At 37.0% G+C, this 23,725-nt stretch overlaps 1 protein-coding gene across 1 annotated transcript in view; it reads right to left on the bottom strand.

The window, feature by feature from the left end:
• Nucleotides 1–23,090, bottom strand: part of fgf22 (fibroblast growth factor 22) — a 40,221-nt gene extending 17,131 nt beyond the window's left edge. The window contains 1 exon segment of the mRNA NM_001040095.1: nucleotides 22,766–23,090. Coding sequence (NP_001035184.1) covers nucleotides 22,766–23,090 — 325 coding nt within the window.
• Between the last annotated feature and the right edge of the window lie 635 nt (nucleotides 23,091–23,725).

Raw genomic sequence — 23,725 nt, 5'->3', positions numbered from 1 at the left:
CTAAGCTGAACTTGTGGAAAAAATAGGCATTTCATGACATTTTGGCACTAAATGAACAGACACCATTTCAACTGTAGACCATTTGCAGTGTCAGATGATTTTCAGTATAAGTGCTAAAGCTTATATGCTCATAAAATGTATACTTTAGGCATTTTTGTCACACTTAAAGTCCTGATATTAGTTACGGAGTATCAAATTAGACTCAAATGTAAATGCCTGTAAAGTATGTGTGCAAAATATATTACAATATTGCTTTTTGGAGACTGAAGAAATGCAAGAAGCACATGTAATGAACTAAAATAAACACAGTTTTTTTGTGACTTAGAAGCAAGACAATGGCTTACGCAGATGCTCTTGCTCACATTTAGTCTGTCCGGACTGGGAAAATGGTCAAAGGAAAGGGATGAAAGAATCGAGAGAGCTAAGAAAGGACGTGGCTGAGGCGATTCTTTGCCTGGCCTGATTTCTCTCTTCGTTCCCACATTCTTGCCATCTCCAGGGGGTGGGGTGGTGTGTGTTAAACTACGTTGGCTTTGATAACATCAGTCTTTCTCATCCTATTAGTCTGCTATTCATTGCACCAGAGGCCTGCGTGTGAGGTAAACATGCACGTTTTCCTATTTAAATTGATTGTTAAATAGATTCTTTAGCAATAATAAGCCTGAATATTATGTCCTGTGTCTTTGTTGCGGTTGCCAAACAAAAGCCACACACTTTTTTAATGCTTAGAAATGTCTGATAATTAACTTACAATTGATTGCGGATAATTGTAAGCTAACGAAAAAAAGAAAACAGGAAATAAATATATTAATTTTTTTTTAATTGAATGATGAGACCCTGATCGCTGCAACAAATGTTAATGTTAAAATGTTTAACAATCTTGACTTCTATTGACATTTTTAGTCATTCGAAAGAATATTGTCTGGGTTGTCCAGTAAATAATGGCACAAAAACCAGTAATGAGCTGCCACTACGTTATTTCTTATACACACATCTTGTGGTGAAATAATTTTTATTATCATTTTAGTGATGTGCTTGAGGTAGGTCAATTTATTTTTAGGCTTTTGATAAAATAGTAGACAACTTTGGAGCCCTTTAGACAAAAATTAAGATAAATAAGCAAATTAAAATATAATCCTAAAAGAAAATATAAATAAAAACTGTAAATGAAAGTGCTTATTTATTGGCTGTCTTAGTCCTATTACTTTAAAATAACAAACTTTTATAACTATTTATTTATTTATTTAGGTATTTATTTATTTAGGTATTTATTTATTTATTTATTTACTTTTATTTTAGTTGTCATTTATTTCTTTAATTATATTTTTCTTGAATGAATCCTCATTGCACTTAACAAATTTAAAATGATAATAAAGCTCGTTTTTAATGGTTTATGAAGGAATTATAATGCTCTGTTTCGTTGTTTCATCTTTATTTACAAGTAGCAGAGTATTTACAGGTACTGTATTTTTCTGTTTGTTCACATCCCGTTCCTTTGTGCCCCCTGGCGGTGTTGTTGCAAACTGCTGTTACACCAGCCTGATCTCACGAAGAAACGTAAGTATTTTACGTTTTGTCAGTTTAGTGGCTAATTCGTACGAATCCGTACGAGCTCAGTCAAACGAAATTGTACGATTTTAAGAAGGAGGCATGGCACCTAACCCCACCCCTTAACCCAACCGTCATTGGGGGATGAGCAAATCATACTAAATTATATGAATTAGATCATACGAATTCATACGAATTAGCCACTTAATCAAAAAGTCACGAATTGCTGTGGGATTGTGTTGGTTACACCTAAAAACATTTTTAATAATCCTTTTGTCTCGCAGTAGCGTGACATGTGGCGTTAGTGGTCATTTTGAACTGTTACTCACTGTACATTGGTTCAAACTACTAAAAATTACAAAAAAAGTTGCATTAAAAGTGCAAAGTTAATGTTTTTATTTCAAAACTTGTTGGGGCAAAAATCAAGGTCCCATAATTCAATTAAAAACTGTAAATAACTAGAAAACAATTATAAATTGCTATGAGCAATTTATATCTTTGCAGTGTTCATATAAAATATAACAATATGCCAAAAATTAATCTTCTTTATTTTGAGATCTGCTAAAATTGACTTTTAACAGTGTCTTGTTGACTTTAAGTGATTACATTTTCTATATCAGTAACTATGTTTTTATTTATATAATATATACTTTCTTTCTAAAGATATTAAATTGACAACTTCAGATGAAAACAGAGCTTGTGATACTGATCTGTCTAAAATATCCCTGTTAATTAATCCCTGTAATATTGACATTTCTGACAACATGAACCAAAGCGAATAAGAGCTAGTGCTATAGTTCATATAAAAGGTGATGAAATCTGCAGCATGTTTTAAAAATACAATCAAATAAAAAGATTTTTGACCATGTCACACACACTGACGTTAAATAACCCTGCCAAGCATTTACTGTCCAGTCTCATAAATGTCCAGTGACTGTAATGTGAAACATCTGTTTCAGGCTTGGTCTTTACTTCTCACCATGTGTTTCATAGGACTCCAGTATAATAAAGCACATGTCATATTCACTCATGCTGTACTGAAGAAAAAGGTATATTCTGTACTATGCACCAAAGGGTCATGGTTGGAAAATGACATCCTCAATGTTAAAACGGATCTGAATAACTTTACCCCAATTGCACCTTACAAAATGTTAAACATTGTTCATACCAATACTAACATTGTTGCGTCCTGGTTAAAAGATGACTAAGTCTTCCACTGATGTTCACGATTAGTTTATTGGTTACACTTCATAGAATTTGTTCACATTATTCATTCGTGAATCACCGTAAGAACTAGAGAGAAAACAAACAACAAATACAAATAAATCCCGAAAATTAACGCTAAGTCAACATCAACAATTAAACGATAAACAAATAAACCAAATTACCTTATTTTTTCCATCAAACCAGGAGCTATAACTCATGAAGAAGGAACCCGTGAAGCTACCATATACATGTACCCCTTTTACCGTGTTTTTCCTAGCGTTCCATAGTTTTCATTCACTCCTACACGCAATTTATACATCCGGTAAACTCCGCAATTTTGACGTCATAATCAAAGTCCCCAAACAATGTAATTCATTCAAAAAATCAACCCGTATACAAAATACAACAAAACATAAAAAATAAAGAAATAAATAAATTCAAAATCATAAACAAAGTAACACATTATTTCAAGTTTCTTTACACTCCCACCAAATCATACAATACATATAAGCCATAAATGATTTCCACACAAACACTCTAGCACTCACAGAATTTGAAAACTCAGTCTAAGCAAAGCACCAATTTTTACACCCAAAAAACAGTATAACATTGGGATACTAGTTGAACTCTAGCAACAGCACGAGTTTTTGTATAGGTCTTTCAATTACTGAGGGCTTGCCAAGACGTTTGCCTTTCGTATCTAGTTTTGAATCCCCTAGACATATTTTTGCTTTTCTGACCAATCCGTCGGTACTAACAGTAACCTCCTTTACTCTACCCAATCTCCACTGATTTCTCGGCAAATCATCATCTTTCACAATAACAATATCACCAATCTGAATATTTCTCTTAGGAACGTGCCATTTTTGTCTGACTGCTAGATTTGCAAGATATTCTTTGCGCCAGCGACTCCAGAATTGCTCCAATAAATGTTGCACTTGTCTCCACCTTTTGCGAGCATATTCATCATCCTTAAAATTGCAAAATGATTGACTTTGTTTATTTATACATTTTGCTTATAAAAAAGTACATTTACAGTAGTTATTGCAATTTTATTAGAATTTTAAAACTGTGATTGTATTAGGGATGTACCAATATTACAAATTTTGAATAGTTATTTTATGATCCATAATACTAATTCAGAATTTATTTCCTATACTTTAGAGATGCATTGATATCTTAACTATAACTATACAGAAGCCAATAACCGGTAAATAGGTTTATGTATACAAGGGCATATCATACACCCTACGCAATAAGGCACAAGATGTGTTTGGCACGATGTTGTTATTTTCAGACCAATGCAACCCTAATTTTCCCGCTTTGCTCCATGTCGTTTAAATAGCAAATCCATTTTTATTGCTTTGTGGTCTCGTGGGTGTTCCAGTTTAGAAAGAAGAATTTCTAGATTTTGAGGAAATAAAATAGACTGCGGAATTCACCAGCTGAAAGCAGGTCCAGTCCAGTGCGCGTCAGTTGTGCGCTTCACTCACATTGCTTAATACACACAGGACATACAGCAATACGCAAATATCTTTACAAATGAAAAAGAGTTAAAGGATTAAAATGTTACAAAAAATATTGCTTTCTACATAAATATAAAAACCACTGCCTCCATGCCTTCTTCATCTCGGGTGGCTTTTTTTTTAGCTTATTTAATGACAATATGACAATTTGCTTTAGTATAATGTTATTACTATTAGGACTATTATTATATGGGTATTTATATTTGTTTTCATAAAAAGAAGTTTAGAGTATTCCACCTGTCAGGTTTTGGAGACGAATGCATCACCAAATGGGGCATAAGAACAGGACGTGTTTAGATATAATTTTGTTGTTATTGTTCATTTATTTGTTTGTTGGAAATTAGAATTTAATTTAGAAATAGTTTGGAAACAAATCTTTATGCTTAACAAACAAAAATTAAATATGTAGGCTAATGGATGTCTTCAGTGGAGAGCGTACAACACTGTTTTCTTATCCAGGAAAGTAAAGGAGTAAAGAGTAAAAGTAAAGTAAAGAGATAGAGGCCATATGGAGGAGGCTCAATCTTCATTGTTGCTGCAGATTTAACTGTTTTCTCACTAGTGAATCGTTGTTTTTCCACTTACAAATTCTGCCATGTAAACAACACCATGGCATGACGCAACTGACTCTTAAAGGGAATGGGAGATGAGATTGATTAGTTTAATGCACGGTATACTCAAAACACAACCATAACTCATTAAAGAAATAAGCACAACCCTGTTAGACCGTGCGCCACAGCGCAAAGCTTATTTTTACGTCCTAGAAATAGCAAATGTGGATTCGGACCTGTTCTTAATGCTTTTGCATCATGTGATTTAGACTTTGCACCTAGATTATTAAAATAGAGCCCTAAGACTTGATATGAATCCAAAATCCAATTTTTTTACAAGGTCATGTATAAATTGAAGTCCTCTTTATTTTTTTATTGGGCCAATATAACAGTAGCATTGAAATAAGCATCAGTGTGGTCACCAATATATTATGCAGCATCACAACTATGCTGAACCATTTTGTCAAATTAAATAAAAAAAGTAAAAACTCAAATTGTAATACAGTAACTGCAAAATTACACAGTATGTTTCAGGAAAAAAAAAAACATCTTAGTGTGTCACACAAGTGGGTTGGCTTGACCACCTGTAAGTAACTCCATATGCTCCATACAACTAAGCACTCCATACTTCTTGGAAAACATTGTGCAATTCTGAGTGTGCTCCACACAGATGAGTGGGCTTGACAAAGTGGCTTAGTTCCTTATTTATCAGGGGTCGCCACAGCAGAATCAACCATGAACTATTGCAGCATATGTTTTATGCAGCAGATGTCTTTCTAGCTGCAAATTCAGTACTGGGAAATACCCATACACTCACATTCTCACACACACACACACACACACACACACACACACAATATGCCTAATTTAGTTTGTCTTATTCACCTACACTGCATGTCTTTAGACTGAGGGGGAATCCAGAGCACCTGAAGGAAACCCATGCGAACACGGGGAAAACATGCAAACCCCACACAGAAACGCCATCCTGTATGATAGGATGAGGGAGGAAAAAAGAATAAAAACTAAAATTAGAACTTTTTGGATGAAAGCATCTGCTTAATGAGTAAATTTAAATGTAACATATGTATATGTCAAGATTACACAGATATTGAATTACTAGTGATTTAAAAATCAAACATAGAGGAAGTTTGTATGCACAATCAAATATCCAGTATCAACTAATAACGCCATATGTTGTGCATGTCTTTATAGTGCCACCAGAAGCCATTCAGACGCTATTGTCCAAGCAAATGAGGCTGTGCAAATTTGAACCCCAAGCACCAAGGCACTTGAACTCAGTTGAGAGTCCATTATCACACTCATTTGCCAGGGTTGCACACTTGGTTGACGTTCCCTCTCGCTCAATTCAGAGCTGTTATAGTTTCAGGGGCCTGCCCTCGGCCTCGTTTCGCTTTTATGGCTTGCTGAATGCAAACTCTAGGGATTAGCCAGGTCCTTCAAAGGCCATTAGAGCCAGTGACAGGTATCCCATTACCCCCCGCACACAGAGAAACGGCCCAGGTGAGAGGCACAGAGGCCAAGAAGGAGAGCAGGGGTCAGACGGGGACAAAGTGAGATTTAGCCAAGGGCCCCAAGTCCTTTTTCTGTCCATTTGTATGCCTTTACTTAATTTACAGACGGCTCTTTCTCTCATTGACTGGTAGAGAAAGGTTTTGTGTGTGAATTTTGGTTGAATGGTTCATTGGATTCAAATGGCTGTGCGGGACAAGCTCATTAAGTAAGATTTTTACATTGCTACATGCATGTATTCTAGAAATGTCTCTGATATAGAGATGTGTGATAAGACCTCACTTTGAGACTGATTGAAGGGATTCTCCAAAGGCAGAGGAAGTCTTTCATTGCTCAATTACTGTCCCAGATAAAGAGGCCACTTCTAGAGTCAATGGATGCAAGGTCAGAGGCCACATGACATCATCAACTCCTAAAGCAAGATGGACAACATGTTCTATGTGCTGTATGTATGGGCCAAGTAGACTGGAGAACTTCAAGTACAGCAGTTTGTATGCTCAATAAAAATATATATTTTTTTAGTTTTGGCTTAACATTCAGAAAACATGCATAAAAGTCCTTAAAACTTCGGCCAAAATAGTAAATTCTGTTATTCATCCTCTGAACAAAAATGAAGAAATTTGCATTCTGTGTGGAGTTTGCATGTTCTCACCGTGTTCAGTGTTGCCAACTATTTTAAATGAAAATTCCCTAAGCTCTGCCTGAAAAGTCGCTAAAAGTCACTAGATTATGCCATACGTCAATTTGCATATTACTGACGTAATCGCGTCCAACAGTTACAGTATATCAGAATACAGTATATCAGTATTGATGTGTAGTGAATTAGCAGTAATCTCTCAGAAATAATAACAGAGTATATAGAGGAATCAGAGAGTGAAATTCAATAATTTTAAAGACTCTTTCCATACATTTTAATACCTTACAAGCACTTTTCACTTGGAAACACTGGTGAGATTTTAACTTACAGTATATTTACTAAATACTAATGTAAGAAATTAATCCAAAACTAAAACATTCATATACTGAATACAAATCTATTAAATCTGGCTAATTCAGCAGGTTGGCACCCATAGAACTGCAGAAATAATAGTGTTGCATTCATTACTATTGAGCAGCATGATGTCAAATCTAGTAGGATTTCATTGATTTCATACTACACAGCATCATGATATTCGCAGATTTAATTCAGCCAAACTTTAGCATACAAGCATATATTTCATAATCAAAAATGATATAAAATTTAATACCTTGCAAAATAGAATTTAAGACTTTTTAATATTTAAGGGCCTTAAATTTATCCACAATAGTTTATCAGCTTTTAATCCTTTTAAGACCCTGCAGACACCCTGAATAGACTCAGACAAGTTCCGAAACTGTCACTAAAATCTCTGTGATTGTGAACAAGAAAAGAATAAACTCTCAAATTAAATTGTTAAATTTAAAACAAAGGAGAAACAGATTAGTTTTCTTGCGCAAGGGAAATACCTCACACTCACGGTGCTGAATTAATTTGCCATTGGTACGCAGAGAGGTAATCTGCTCTCAGGCTGCAGGTGGGAGAGACTTTTATACGAGGACTGGGCCACCCGTGAGTGCTCTGAGGCGGGAAAGGGGCCGGCGGCATCACCTGCAGTTAGTTGAGAAGAGTAGGAATGGTAGAATATGGATACATGAGAGTCTCCACTAACACTAAAAAAAGTCGCCAGATTTGTCGCTAGTCACTTTTTTGAAAAATTGTTGCTAAGGGTGTCTGAAAAGTTACTAAGTTGGCAACACTGCCCATGTTTGCGTGGGTTTCCTCTGGGTGTTCCGGTTTCCCCCACAAAAAATTAAAAAAATGTAGTTAAGTGATTTGAATAAAGTAAATTGTCCATAGTGTGTGTGTGTGTGTGTGTGTGTGTGTGTGTGTGTGTGTGTGTGGGAGTGTGAGTGTGTATGGGTTTTTCTCAATGCTGGGTTGCCGCTAGAAGGGCATTCGCTGCGTACATATGCTAGAATAGTTGCTGGTTCATGGTATCTGAAATAGAGACTAAGCTGAAGGAAAATTAATGAAAGAAGCCAAGGCAAGAAATTGATTAGCATTAAATATGCATTCTTTATAAAATCTTCGAGTAAATTGAAGTTGTTTTGCTGTCACTTTGCACTACTCTGGTGATTGCAAACCAGTGGTCAGACCTTCAAAAAGGTAAATTCCTAGTGCATATGTGTCTGAACCCTGAGGATGGTTCCCTTGCTAGCTTTTTTCCTTGGAAAAATCTAGCAGACAATCACCCACCCACAAACAATTTATGCATGCCGAAGGGCAAGCGGTGGCTCTGTCGAGAGGACTGTGTAGGCCAAAGAGGTTAACGAAGACATGGTCTAATGTGTCTGGTCTTGTGAGGCACATAAAAGCGTGAGGTGGCAAGGAAAGAAAGCAGACCCCATAAATGGGCTTTTCTTTAATCAAGGAGAGGGTGTGCAGCAGTGCCTCCAAATCATGCATCACTTCCTCTGCCAGAAAGTGGGAAGACATCAATGGCTGGTACGAATGGTTACAAGCAGATTCAAGCGGTACTTTGTGACTCAAGGCTTCTGTTGTTTTCTGCACCCAGCGTTATCAAAAGGCACAGGATTAAGGCTGAGGTCATCGTTGAAATGTGGCTAATTGCACCAAATTGCAGGAGAGGAGATCCGTCTGCCAGCCAAAATGCAGATGCAGTCTGAAAACAGGCTTGGGGAAGAGACCAGTGCTCTACTATACTGCATCTTTGATAATACATGTAGAGCTCATTCAAATAAAGCTGTGGTTGAACTTGAACTCTAGAACATGTGTACTGTAAGTCTAGGGGACTTACTTGTTGTTGTCATAGAACATTAATCTAGAACCCAAATCAGTTACATTATCGCATTAGACAAAGTACCTAACCTAAAAATAGCAGTGGAGTTACAAAGGTTGTGGCAATAGAAAAGATGGTTGTACTTGAAGCAGGGCAGACTGAGCGTAGACAAGGAGTTCCACTTGGTCAGTCTGAAGCAGGATGTTTTCCATGGCTGGAGCTCACTGTGTGTTTCAAAGCACTGAAATGAGACGGACTGAACAGGAAGCTGACAGCCAGCACAAAGGGGCCATCAGCTTCTTGTCAGATCTGTCAAATCACTCAGCTAGTGAGAGAGGCCTTGACCTTAACACTATCCTCCATGGGGGATTTCTGGCCCTTGTCCACTCAACCTTGGTCTGGAACTTTCTGATCAGAGCTCACCTGAAACTTCGCAACTGAATTGAGCGGCGATGACATCTTTCCATCTTTCCAGGTTTCAAAGAGCTCTAACATCAGACGTGTTAGTGCCCATTAAGATCTGTATGTAACAAAAGTGACATTATTTCTTACAAATAAATATAGAACAAGCATTATTGCCAATCAAAACATTTTGACACATTCTGGTCCGTGTGAAACATTTCAGCAAGGTACCTTGATGTCAAAATAACATTATAAAACTCCATCAAAAACGATTTGATGTGAATTGACTACCTTGATGCCAAAATATCAAACTGACAATATGTTGGTGTCAAAAAATGGTCCTTGACACCAATGCCAGACGTCAATTTGATGTAGATATATGCCTTTCAAGGTAGTTTACATGAATTATAGGGATACTAAACTGTAATTTTGGAATTTAGAATTAAAGCTTTTCAGATAAAACTTTTTTTTTAATTATAATAATTTTTTTGTTGTTATTTTTGTGGTGAAAAAGGCATCAATATGTCATCATATTGTCAGTAAGTAACAGTATGGATGTCAAAAAGACGTCAACGTTTTGACATCAAATTGATTAGCATTTTTGATGTGTTTTTGCAATGTCGTTTTAACTGCTAAGACACCTGTGTGATCTTGAAACAACGGACTAAGTATGTTTATGAAAAATGACCTCTAGACCAGTTGTTAAAAAAGGTCTAATTTTATCTTTGCAGATTGCAGATGATTTAATATTCAGTTTACTGAAAGAAATACAGACATTTGAAGTAATCAATTACTTTTACATATAAATGCAATATGAAACTTTTAAAAAATAGCAAGCTCAAAGCTCCATTAGTTAATTTTACAAAAAAAATAATGATTTACAACTTAGGAAAATTGTAATCTTCACTAGAGATTTACCAATATGGACATTTTGGCCGATTCCCATAACTACCCAGCAGACACACAAAGTTATAAGACGTTAATAATAGGTTAGATTTATGTCCTGACATCAGGTGACCACAATTCAATGTCTAGCCAGGATCTATGGACAACGTTATTATGACATCCAATAACGACGTCAAATGACGATATTTGGTTGATTTTAGGTTGTGTTGGAAAGTGACCAAAATCCAATGTCAAGCCGACATCTTAAACTATCAAATTGATGTCACATACCCTCATTTATTTGCAAGTATGGCAACCAAAATTCAACGTCTGATAGAAGTCATAGTGGTAACATTCACACAACGTCAAGCTGTAACATCATTAGATGAATATTTGGTTGATATTACATTGTCTTGGAAAGTGACCAAAATCCAACGTCAAGCTAACATCTTAAACTAATGTCAAATTGACGTCAAATACTGACATTAATTCATCAAGTATGGCAATCAAAATCCAACATCTGATAGATGTCATAGTAGTAATGTCCACACAATGTCAAGCTTTAACATCATTAGACATTGATATTTGGTTGATTTTAGATTGGGGTGTTGGACATTGATGTCGGCCTGACATTGGGTTCTGACACCAACCCGATTTTCCTTTTCAAATAAAATCGGCAGAATAAATCTTCATGCATTTTATTGAGCCTGGTTAGAAAAATATGAAAAAATAAAAACATAGATTTTAAATCAAAACTGAATGAAGCAATTCAACTGCAAGGATGAATGATTCCTGAAGGGCCGCAGCTCTGCACAGTTTTGCTCCAACCCTTATCAAACACAGTGTTCAAAACTACTAAAGACTATTGAGCAGGTGTGATTTGAAGGTGGTTAGAGCTTAACTCTGCAGAGCTGTGGCCCTCCAAGAATTTAAGACCACTGCTCTAGATCTTTCTGTGCCCAAAATCTTTTACAAATTGCAACCCTGAAGTAAAGGCGATGCAGTGGTGCAGTGGGTAGCACGTTCGCCTCACAGCAAGAAGGTTGCTGGGTCGCTGGTTCGATCCTTGGCTCAGTTGGCGTTTCTGTGTGGAGTTTGCATGTTCTCCCTGCATTCGCGTGGGTTTCCACTGGGTACTCTGGTTTCCTTCCAGAGTCCACAGTCCAGAGACATGCGGTACAGGTGAATTGGGTAGGCTAAATTGTCCGTAGTGTATGAGTGTGTGGATGTTTCCCAGAGATGGGTTGCGGCTGGAAGGGCATCCGCTGCGTAAAAACTTGCTGGATGTTGCGGTTGATTCCGCTGTGGTGACCCCAGATTAATAAAGGGACTAAGCCGACAAGAAAATGAATGAATAAATGAATCCTGAAGCAAATCAACTGATGAAAATATTGCATTAGGTATTGGTCAATCATTTACTTTCCTATCTAGAAGTTTAAAATCACACGTGAAGCAAAAAAGTGGTTTTGGAACGTTTGAAAAGTCATCATGAAATGTATGTTTTTTTTTTTCCTGTAAGTGTGCTGTATTAAAATTCGAAAACATTAATAATGAAAATTTTCAATTCAGTTAGACAGTCAAACACTAACTCAGTAACTGCTCTGGTAATCTCTTTAATCAATTAATAACATACAAAGAACCAGTTCTTAAGAAATCAGCAAAGCAACATTTCACAGAGCCCATTTATAAAATCTAGTCTGGTCTCAATCAGACAGAAAAGAAGAATACAAACATACATTTACAGTGTGCTCTGCTGTGTGTAGACCTGCAGATGAAAGATTGCAGAACTGACAGACAGCACACATCCTGAGCATGTTGATTCAGCTAATTGGCCACACAGGAAACTAAACAGATCTTGAGGAGTGTGTGGGAAAATATGCAATTTTTGTAAAGTGTTTCTTAATCCCAGTTGTGGTAATGGGGCAACACAAAAAGAAAACTGTGTCAGGAAATTAAGATAATGTATACATTTGGACAGCTTTGTAATGTTGGTGGTAGCATAATGGCTACAGATGTAAATTGATTTGCCAAAACAACTGAAAAGAACTGTGAGGTGCAGTAAATTCGTATTATTAATTTAATGTGTGCTAAAAAAAAAATCTGATACAAGACAAATCAAATCATAACCGCTATATAACTTATCAGTTTCGACAATCAACAAGTGCCTAAGTGAGCAATCACAAACACATTATGTTTACACCATGGGGCCAATTCCTATGTGTGTTTATGACTCACTGTGCTGATAGACAATGCCCTTATATGTCTTTTCAGGACAGCACATTTCACCACATCATAATTACTTTACATCTTTAGGTGGCAAGATAAAGCTGTTGAAACACTGTTGTTGGCCTTCACAAACTGTTTCCATCCACCTATTTTATGCACATTTTGGATTATTGCATACAAATAATTACAAGATTTGCATACATTTTAAAAAATGTGCATAAAAACGTATGTGCACAACTGGTTAGGATAAACTTTTCTTTCAATGGGAAAAAATGCACATAAACTAAGATGGAAACACCTTTACTGAAAAAATTCCAGTATCAACATTAAAAAAAGTCGTGTGGTTTTGTTTTGAGATCACAAGATGATAAAAATAGGTGTGATGGACAAATAAAATCATTTATAAATAGGTACTGAAAGAGTTTCAGAACCTCACCCAAGGATATAATAGTTTAGCATTTTTTAAGTTAAATTTTATTTTGAAACTATTTTTAAATTTGCTGTAAATTTTTGTTTTGTTTTGTTGTTTATTTCATAGAGTTTTTGTTAGTTTTAATATATCTTTTATTTTACTTTATGAACACAAACATTTCAGTGTAGGTAATTCTAATTTAACAATTAACAAAACATACAGTGTCAACCAAAGCAAACTTTACGTTAACTCCTCTTCAAACCTCTTAGTAATAAAAGTAATATATTTTAAACAGACACTGGACTAAGAAGAAATAGGACAAATTTCTACTTTTAATGTAGTTAAACTTGTCTCTTTAGCATTTTTTTTTTTTTTTTTTTTTGGCAAATGAAGAAATTTATTTTCCTTTTGTTTGTAAAAGCGGCATCTACAGGTACTTAACCAGCCACAAGTCAGATTTCTCACCACAGAATTAGTGCATATGAATTCGGAAACTAATTATATATTTTTAGCTAATTATTACTTTACTTCAGGAAGTTTTTCTATTGACTGTTGTTAGTTTTAGTTTTTCATTTATTATGAATTTTTTATAGGGACAGAGTGGCTCAGTGGTTAGCACTGTCGCCTCACAGCCAAAAAAAAAAGTCACTGGTTTGAGTTCCAGCTGGGTCAGTTGGCATTTCTGTGTGAAGATTACATGTTCTCCCGGTGTTGGCGTGGGTTTCCTCCGGGTGCTGTTTCCCTCACAGTTCAAAGACATGCACTATATAGTAAGTGCATTTGCTGTGTAAAAAATATGCTGGACAAGTTGCTTGTAATATAAAAATATTACAAGGGACTAAGCTGAAGGAAAATGAATGAATGAATGAATGAATGAATTTTCATTTCAGTTAATGAAAATGTTATTTGACCAATTATTTTAGTCTTCGTTTCAGTTTTTATTTACTAAAGTAACTTTAAATTTTTTTTTGGTATATATTAAAGAGATAGGAAAATTAGGACATAAAAATTTTGTCCTAATATACACATCCTTCACTTGTTCAAAACCATTTTAAGTTTCCTTCTTCTCCTGAACACAAAATAAGATAAAATGTCTTATTTTTTGTTCAACAAAACAAAGCAAGTGGCCAGTGTCCTTCACAGTTTAGCTCCAACTTCCTTTAACACACCTGCCAGGAAGTTTTAGTATACCCAGAAAGAGCTTGATTAGCTGGTTCAGATGTGTAAAATTGGGGTTGGAACTAAAATATGCAGGACACCGGCCCTCCAGGACCAAGCTTGGAAACCCCTGGTTCAAAAGCACATGAGGTAGTGTAACTAAACTAATATGGTCATTTTTATTTTTGAGTGAACTATCCCAACTATGTTTTTCATTTCTACGCTAGGGTTGTCGAGGTACTGGTACCAATTGATACTGAAATTTAAAAAAATGTCCATTTCCCACTAACATTTGAGTGATGTTTGTTGCACGTTCTTAAACCACTGATTTGCCATTGTGTTCACGTGCGCAACAGAAATGACTGTGTTTGGCCATGAAGGTAATCAGTTCATCGAACTCACTGCTGTTTACCACAGATACAGGGACACTGTTTTTTAAAGCCATGTTTTATCAGCCGATCGCTCATGTGTCAGCTTAAAGACAAACCAGCTGATCGATGTGTCTTGAAATGCTCCAGTGTCCCTGTATCTGTGTTTACACTCAGTAAACATCAGCGAGTTCGGTGAACTAATGACTTTCACGGCCAATCCCAGTCATTTCTGTTGAGCACGTGAACACAATGGCAAATCAGCAATGTTTAAGAACGTGCTCAACAGCGCTCAAATGTTAGCAGGAATAGACGTTCTTCAAATTTCAGTATCGATTGGTATCGAAATCCAGTATCATGACAAAAATGCATTTTCAAATAACTCTTATCAAGTCTTTAGTATCAAATAATTGTATAAAAGTCATTTTTAATATGCTTTCATATTAAGTAACATTTCTCATTATTGTTGAAGTCGATCATTTTAGGTCAGACAAAAGCAAGAAATTCAGGTAGCAATATACTCAAGAGTAAACCATGCTGCCATGGTGATCTGAATGTTTGCTTAGTTTTTTGTTGTCATGTTGTTTTATATACGCAAATCCTTTTATAACTACAGTATGTTTATGCCAGCAGCTAATTGTGCGACACACTTCCAAATATAAGAACAGCACTTTGTCATTCACAAATCATAAGACATTATAAATCAAAAGCTGCCAAATCCACTACCCATTGTAGCACTTAATAATTTTAAATATCTATTTTAGAAAGAAGTTTTTCCATTGTGGCCATTGGAATTCTCATACAGATGAAGGATAGGCCTGTTTTTGGTGACTCAGATCCATTTTATTGCCGTTTTTTACAACTCAGTCAGCTGTATAAGAATGTAAAGAGGTGCACTGTGTGCGTCACATTCTTATCATGACATATTTTATAAGGAGTTTCCTTAGATTTCTGCTCTGATTAGAAAGGCACTACTCTATTCACACTGAATTATTGATGTATCATCATAAAATAAGGAATGGATAAGGAGCAGTATCAAATAGGTCATGAAAGCATAAAGCGAAGGACAACATAAATACAGTGAACTTTTAATGAAACCCTAGTGCGAGACTAGGGTAAGCCAGTATCCCAGACTAAGAGAAATCTGTTTAATAAGCCTGTGTTTCGACTGATATTCATCCCTAAATGACAGTTTTATACCACAATATAATGTGACAGGCGAAAAATGTGTAAATCTTAAAATGTCATAAATGCATGCAGGGTAATCCCACAGTAGTCGCTCACAGTCTCCAAGATACACGGTCTGGGTTAACCTACACTTGAAGGTGAATGGCTTTAATCAAAAGGTCAATTCAGAGCGACTTCAGTCCCAAGAGGGTGCTCCAGTTCGTTGCTGCCTAGTGCCTGAACCCAGTCACAATGAGGCCGAGTCTGTCTGTCTGTTTAATTTCGCCCTGGAGCCAAGAGAGGTGGACTGTGTTGGCTTTGGCAGATGCTAGTCAGCATATGGTACAGCATGATTTAGCCAAGCTGTGGGTTCCCAACTGATCTAATTAATACTTGTTTTACATCCCTCACAAAAAGTTATAATAATAATAACAGTGCTAATGACTTCTCATTCAGGAAGAAATGGCCTCGGGTCAATTTTCTACAAACATTACCGTTTGGCGAGCGAAGATGAGAGAAGCTGAGCAATACCTTCTGAACCGTGAGACTGCCTGTCAGTAATAGCACCACTGGGTATATAGAGTGTCCAACCTTTGAATGTAAATATATATTGCATTAGTTGAGTCATCACAAGACTAGGCAGCGTTTTATGATGTTATTGTTGGCTGTTTTTGCGATGTCTTCAGAGATCACTGGATTCAAACTGACACACTGACTCCATGAAAAAAGTTTAAGTTTGATTTTAGTCAGGTAAAAGAAATAGTTCGTCACTTTAAAATGTCAAATCATTCCAGCTGCATTGATGTGAAGTAGGACTAATAGACCTGAATAATGTTATTATAGCTTGGCTTTGTTCAGCATGTGTAAATGTTCATTAAAGGTGCAAAAATCACGCCTCTTTAACACAAAGGACACTAGACAACATCACTACAATGCAACACAAAGCATTCACCAGACATCATAATACAGTTTGTAGATTACAATAGCAAACCTTAAAAAAAGAAGTTAGGTTGTTAAAATATTTGCCTGCCATGCTCTGTCTGAAAGCATCATGGTGGCGCAGTGGGTAGCACAATTGCCTCACAGCAAGAAGGTTGCAGGTTCGAGCCTTGGCTGGGTCAGTTGCCATTTCTGTGAGGAGTTTGCATGTTTTCCCGTTGTTTGTGTGGATTTCCCCCACAAGTCTAAAGACATGCGGTAAAAGTGAATTGGGTAAGCTAAATTATCCGTAGTGTATGTGTGTGAATGAGAGTGCATGGATGTTTCCCAGAAAGGGGTTGCAGGTGCATTCATTCATTCATTCATTCATTTATTTTCTTGTCGGCTTAGTCCCTTTATTAATCCGGGGTCACCAAAGCGGAAAGAACCGCCAACTTATCCAGCAAGTTTTTACACAGCGGATGCCCTTCCAGTCGCAACCCATCTCTGGGAAACATCCACAAACACATTCACACACACACTCATGCACTACGGACAATTTAGCCTACCCAATTTACCTGTACTGCTTACACCCAGAGGGAAACGCACGCAAACACAGGGAGAATATGCAAACTCCACACAGAAATGCCAACTGAGCCGAGGCTCGAACCAGCAACCTTCTTGCTGTGAAACGACAGCACCACCTACTGCGCCACTGCTTTGCCCCTGGAAGGGCATCAGCTGCGTAAAATATTTGTTGGATAAATTGGTGGTTCATTCCACTGTGGCAACCACAGATTAATAAAGGGACTAAGCCAAAAAGAAAATGAATGCACAGATGTATGGAATTACAAAATTTGGCAGGGAAGAGAGCCTATTGTAATGTTCTGACAGAATGTTTTGATTGGACAAACTTTTCTTGGTCCAACACCTTGCATAGAATATTACTATACATATAAATACATTTGCACAACTTAATTTAATTGCTATCAGGATAAGAAGAGACTTCTTAGCATCATGACAAAAAAATCGGTAACACTTTCTTTATTTTGATGGTCCTTTTGAGTATTAGTAGACTGTCTGCTTAATATCTGTTGATACGATCCTTCAACAGACATTTAACTCACTATAAGAAACTTTGCAAGTACATGTCAATTTACTCAATCCCTAACCCCAAACCCGACCTAACAGTCTACTTATAATCTAACGAGAATTAGTTGGCATGTAGATGCAATGTAACTTAAATTCAATAAATGGACCATCAAAGTAAAATGTGACCAAAAAAATCTATTCAGTTCACCTATTGTGCCTTTTTAGTAAAATGAAATTGCTACTGTAATAAGACTACAAGTGCCTTTTAGGTTTAGCACATGAGAAAAGAAGGTAATATGCAATAAGCATTAAGTATTATAGTAAATAAATATACCAAGTGATTCAGGCAAAAAAATATAGTATGCATCAACAACAGTTTCCTTACAAATCACTATGAAAACAAGAAGCTTCTGACTGACAATTAAGCAAATTCAACTGACCGGATCTTGATGTACGAGGTAATCTTTTAGACTCATATGAAATTATTTACATTTATATTTAACGACTAGCTATATCATAAATTATTTGACAAGCAGGACTGCCTATTTAGCTATAAGATACGTGTTTTAGAAATTGTAAGTTACCATTTGCACTTTCCAGTACAATGCTGATTCAGCCAGTCACCAAAGGCTTTTTAATATGTTTTACACAGCTTCATTTAATCCATTCATAACATCAAAAATAATTTTTCCAAAAAAAAAAAAAGGTTTAAAAAGTTAAGCCATTTTAGAGCTCTGGCAGTGTTTCCTTTTCTCTCCAGAGCCAAAAACACCTGGCAAGTCCTGGATTTCAAGCATTTTCTCACTACAGTATACGCTGGACCACTGTCCATCGGAAGGATTAAAAAGGCAGGATTTGTAGGATTTTCTTTTTTTTCCTGGCACCAAAATCTCCAAGAGGCCCCCACAGGTTAAATGTAAGCAACATTCCCGGACTTTCCAAGAAGTCTGGAATCACCTAGCACCCATGTGCCCTTAGCACTTAAACTGTCACAGACCAGGAGCTTCACTTCTACACTTATGAAAGGTCCTTAGTAGAGTACATGCCCTGCCGTACTCTCAAATATAAGGCTGCTAAGTACTTATGTTTCCATCCATCTACTTATCGGATAAAAATGTTTAATGGAAACAGCAAGATTCACATAAAATGGGACAATTTACAATAAACTGAGTAGGATAAACTTTTTATCCCAGTTAAAAACAAATGTGTATAAACTACAATGGAAAAACTTTAACCAAATAGATTCCAGAATGCATATTAACAAAGTCATGTGACTTAGCTTTAATAGGAACAATTTATTAAGTGCAAAGGCAATCCACTTACTTGTCGGAACTGTGTGCAATGGGACAGCATTAATGGACATACCAGCAGTCTGACCACATTTTAAAATATCTGATAGCTGCTTTGGTCATTCTAAAATTCTTTTGACAAAGTCCATCATCAAAGTAGTTTGGCAGTATACTCTCCCAGAACTGTCTTGAGGGGTGTTGCAGCTCCAAAAATTATTGCACATTCACTGCACCTTCATGGGGCGCAAGTACTTTTTTTTAAGAAAGAAAGTCGCTGCTCTTACCGCAGCAGATTCTATTTTTCTTTGTTATTTGCCATCAGTTTATCAGGAAGTGACAATTTTGTTATCTTTGACTATTGGGAAAGTTTCATTCACATCATTGGAAGGAAACATAGCTAATGTCTCATTTAATTTTGATAATGTTAAAGAACTGTCAAATGTTTTCCTGAATTCAGTAATCAAATAAAATTTGTAACTCTTCAGATATGACATTGGGAAATTATATGGGATTCTACAAAGGTTTATGTGCCACCATTCAGTTGCGCACAATCTCTCCTCTGTGGCCTTTAAGCGTCCATGAACTGACAGTCTCTCTTTTTGAAATATGTTTTAAATAATTCCACAATATATTCAGAACGGGTGGATGATTTTCTTCCCGTGACTTGGGTCCAAGCTCAACACACCTATGAAATCACGGCAAGGGAAACGGTAACATCTAAGGCAAGATGCAGAAAAGCAAGGGGAAACTTGGTAAACATGACACAACTCTTGTAAATACAGCTGAAATGGAAGAAGGAGGGCGAGAGAAAAAGAGAGAAGGAGGGAAAGGCCTGGCAAACTGCAAAGTGGCCATATTTTAGCAAAAGTGACTTTTCTGATTATGCCTGTCGCATGACTTTATTTCCTTAAACGCAGTGTTGTTGCCTGGCCTCAAGTCAAGCATTTGATGTCCTCAACCACATACGCCCTAGACTTCAACAGTGTTTTTTAAAGCCAAATGTTAAGGGGGAAAAAAGAGCTAAGCTGGTTTGTCAGCCAGCAATATTTTAGAAGTACCTGCAACACGAAAAGTGTAAAAGAAAACAACCTTGGCTAAATCCTTCAAAGGAATGGACAGAAAACATTAAGTTATATATCTGATTTCACACTCAACAAACCACCTTAGTTATCAAGTAGTGTTTGTTGGTTGTCAGGGCCTTTTCCAACTCAACATATCTTACTAGTAGTTAAACTTATAATCTGCAATACTGTATTTGTTACTCTCCAGAAAACATAGGAAAATACATTGTTATATCTGACAGATTCCATTATTAAATTAAATTAGATGCGAAACTGAAGGCCATTTTTTGATTAGCATCTGAATCCCACACTAGTGCAAGAGGTTCTTTAAGGTTTGACCAGTTTACTTGTTGGTCCCAGCTGTTTAGATGTCGAAAGTATACCATTATGTGTGCAAAATGCATTTCAATTATTGAGAGATGTAGGCAGCAAATAAACTTAATATTTCATAACATTACAGTGAATTATTTGCCATTAACCCATTTTAAAGGACTTTAATGAAACATTTTATTGCTGGCTTTAACATCATACTTCTGTAGCTGCATAGAATTTACTAGAAAATGCACTGGGATTGTGCGTGTTGATTTATTATTATTATTAGTTTGTGTAGTCCCAACAGCTAATAAGAACTGTCAAAATATCAGGAAATACAACCACACTTCTTTTTCACTCACCCCCATCTGCGAAAGTATAGTTAAATAAGCTTGTCTAGTTTGCATTAGGTGGCTATAAACGATCTAAATCTTACGGATGCTGATTGACTTCAATCTACTTTCCTGAAACTTCAAAGTTCTGTTCTATAATCAGCACCTGGACAAAAACAAGTTTCAGGAAATGGAGTCAAAGAAAAGCTTTTTTGTGACGCACTAAAATCATACGCACAATTATAAAAGCCATGTCTGAGTGCTAAGTGTCCAAACTCTGTACTATTCAAATTTATTCTGGTAACACATTAAGCTTAGTCTTCCAAGACTGCCACTTTAGCCAATTTAGAGGCTTCCAAAAAGAAAAGAAAAACAATCTCACCTGCATAATCTGTGAATTAAATGTAATTAAAAGCCTTAAAAGTGCACATACTACAGCATGCACTTATTAAAGGAATAATATCCCATCCATCCATTTACATCTCAGTCTTTAGTCTGAGTTCACTGGGATAGATACAATATTTTCCTACCTCAATTAGCCAAGGGCTGGTTGACTAATTCCAACTGTTTTTGCACCTGAGAGTTTGGGAGCGGGAGTTGGAAAAAGTGAGAGGGGGGGTCAGTGCGAGGCTGTTTGGGCAACACGGCAGTGTTGACGGACGCTGAGGGCTATGCAGAGGACAAGGTGGACAGCAGCAAAGCAACATCAACAATGCAAACTCAGTTTTCATTCTGCACAAGGTAAATGGACTCATAATATGATGTTTTTTTTTTTTGTCAAAATATAGACTTTCTCTAAAAGTAAAGACAACTTTTAGAAAGTTAGTAAGGATACCTTTCTGAGAAGGGGACCCTCTTTACCAAAATGAGCTCAATTCAGGCACAGGAAATGAGAGGATGGTAAGTAAATGTTCAAGCAAATTGCTTAAGAGGGCTGTACAATTTCACCCAGCTGTACGATGCTCAAGCATCTAAGCTGATCTGAGAAAGCCGTGGAGAGCCTAACTTGTAAACAAATGTCATGCAACAGTTGAGATCTGCACAGTGGCAGAGCAGTTAAAGCAACTTGCCTGGAAAGAAGTCTGACTCACTCACTTTTGCAACTACACCACAGCCAGGGTCAGCCCACTATGATCTTCATGACCCACACCACTTAAATCTCAAATTCAAATGAATGAGCAGCCACTTTTGAACCGTGACAGAGGGATGACAGAGTAAAACTCCAGCTGGAAAAGTGTAACGATAATGGAACTGGGAGGTAGGGTAGACATGATTTGTTAGGAGCTTGGGATAACTTTGATGACAGGCACATCTGGTTCATTTATCTTAGGTTTTCTAGAGACCAGCTGCACCTGTTATTTCATAATAAAATAACACACACATTTTTGCGTCACAATGTAAAGACTCTAAAACAAAATACTATTCTTAATACATGTTGAACTTGCATGTGAATTTGACAGTGCACTTAATTTCAAACTTTGGTAATGATGCAGTTAAGTGTTACATTAATCCTCTCCTGTGCAACCAATCTGATTCTGTTTTCACCTCTGAGTAAAAAAACAGGTAACTGATACACAGAAATGGTCACATTGTAGGATATATGGTCACAATACGGCCACAAAAATGAGAAGTTCTAAGTACCACAAATAAGTCAAATGGTTGGAAATAAAACTGCAATTTTAAGAAATTTGCAAATAAGAGATTTAAAGTTTTAATTCTGAGATTTGTGGGAAAACATATAACAGTGAAGGGCCTTCACTTTACAAATATTTTGATTCAAATCCTACCTAGCAACACCTTTGTACAAACTCGTAATACAAAGTCTGACTGTACAAGCAGTGAACTAAAAGAGCCATAAAACACGAATGATAAGAAAGTCAATGAAAGATCATAAAGACCAAATGAGCCCCACTCCCTTTCTGCAGTGACACATGAATGGAGATAGCACTGTGTATCTACTCACTGTCAGCGTAATTTTTCCGACGTGTGCCATCCACCTTGCCCGTCTTGTCGATGCAGAGAAAGAACTTGTTGGCAGAATAGAGGCGTCGCAGGCGAACGTCACCCTCGAGGTGGTTATAGCTGCGTGTGTGCCGCTCCAGAGTCCACGAGCAGTTTGTCCCTTGTGCCAGCGCATGTAGGGGGTCATGCCCCAGTGCAGGTGGGCAACCTCCAAGAGCAGAGCAAGCCAGAGAGAGTAGGGACAAGCATACCAGGGTAGCAGGATAAGAAGGGGGGGCTGAGCCAGCGAAGTGGAGACCAGCGGTAGTAGGTGTCCATTTGCACATGATGGGTCAGACTCCCAAGGTGCACCTTGCACAAGCAGTCGGCATGATGCTGTTGTTCGCAGGGCTCTCTGCCTCACGCAGATCCCGTTAGCAGGAGCATTAGAATATAAGGTTAAAAATCCTTAATAAAAACAAAGTGACCAACTTTGAATTCAAATGTTTCTCTTTGGTGTTGTAACCAGCTGTCTGTTAGTCTTGCTCTTCAGAACGATGAACGAAAGTGATGCAGTTCCATCCTGAAGAAACTTCTTGATCTTGTTAGATTGTCCTGGAGTTTCCAGGTCCCTCAGTCCAACCTGAATAAGTTAAAAAAGACTGTGTCCTGTGTGATGGCAGCACCTTGCAGGGATCTCTCTCTTCTGAGCCAAGGGCAGAGCAAGGTGAAATGTGAGGCTGTCTGACCCGTGCCCGTGAATGAGCTGAGCTGAATGAGTGTATTTGAATAAGTGTGTGTATGTGTGTGAGAGAAAGATTTAAAGAGACTAGAGAGAAAGAGTGGGAGAGGATAAGATAGAGGTGGCAGTGAGAGTCTGACGGACTGAACAAGGCAGTTAAGCTGTAAATGGGTGTCTTTCTCTCTCGCTCTCTGTGCCTTGCTGTCTGCCTGCTCTTTGGTGGGGTGGCTCAGTCCTTTC

The sequence above is a fragment of the Danio rerio genome, chromosome 22 (genome assembly GCF_052040795.2).
Source record: "Danio rerio strain M-AB ecotype USA chromosome 22, GRCz13ab, whole genome shotgun sequence".
NCBI classification, from domain to species: domain Eukaryota; kingdom Metazoa; phylum Chordata; class Actinopteri; order Cypriniformes; family Danionidae; genus Danio; species Danio rerio.
The sequence above is the reverse complement of the archived record's forward strand: the minus strand, read 5'-3'. Positions and strand labels throughout refer to the sequence as shown.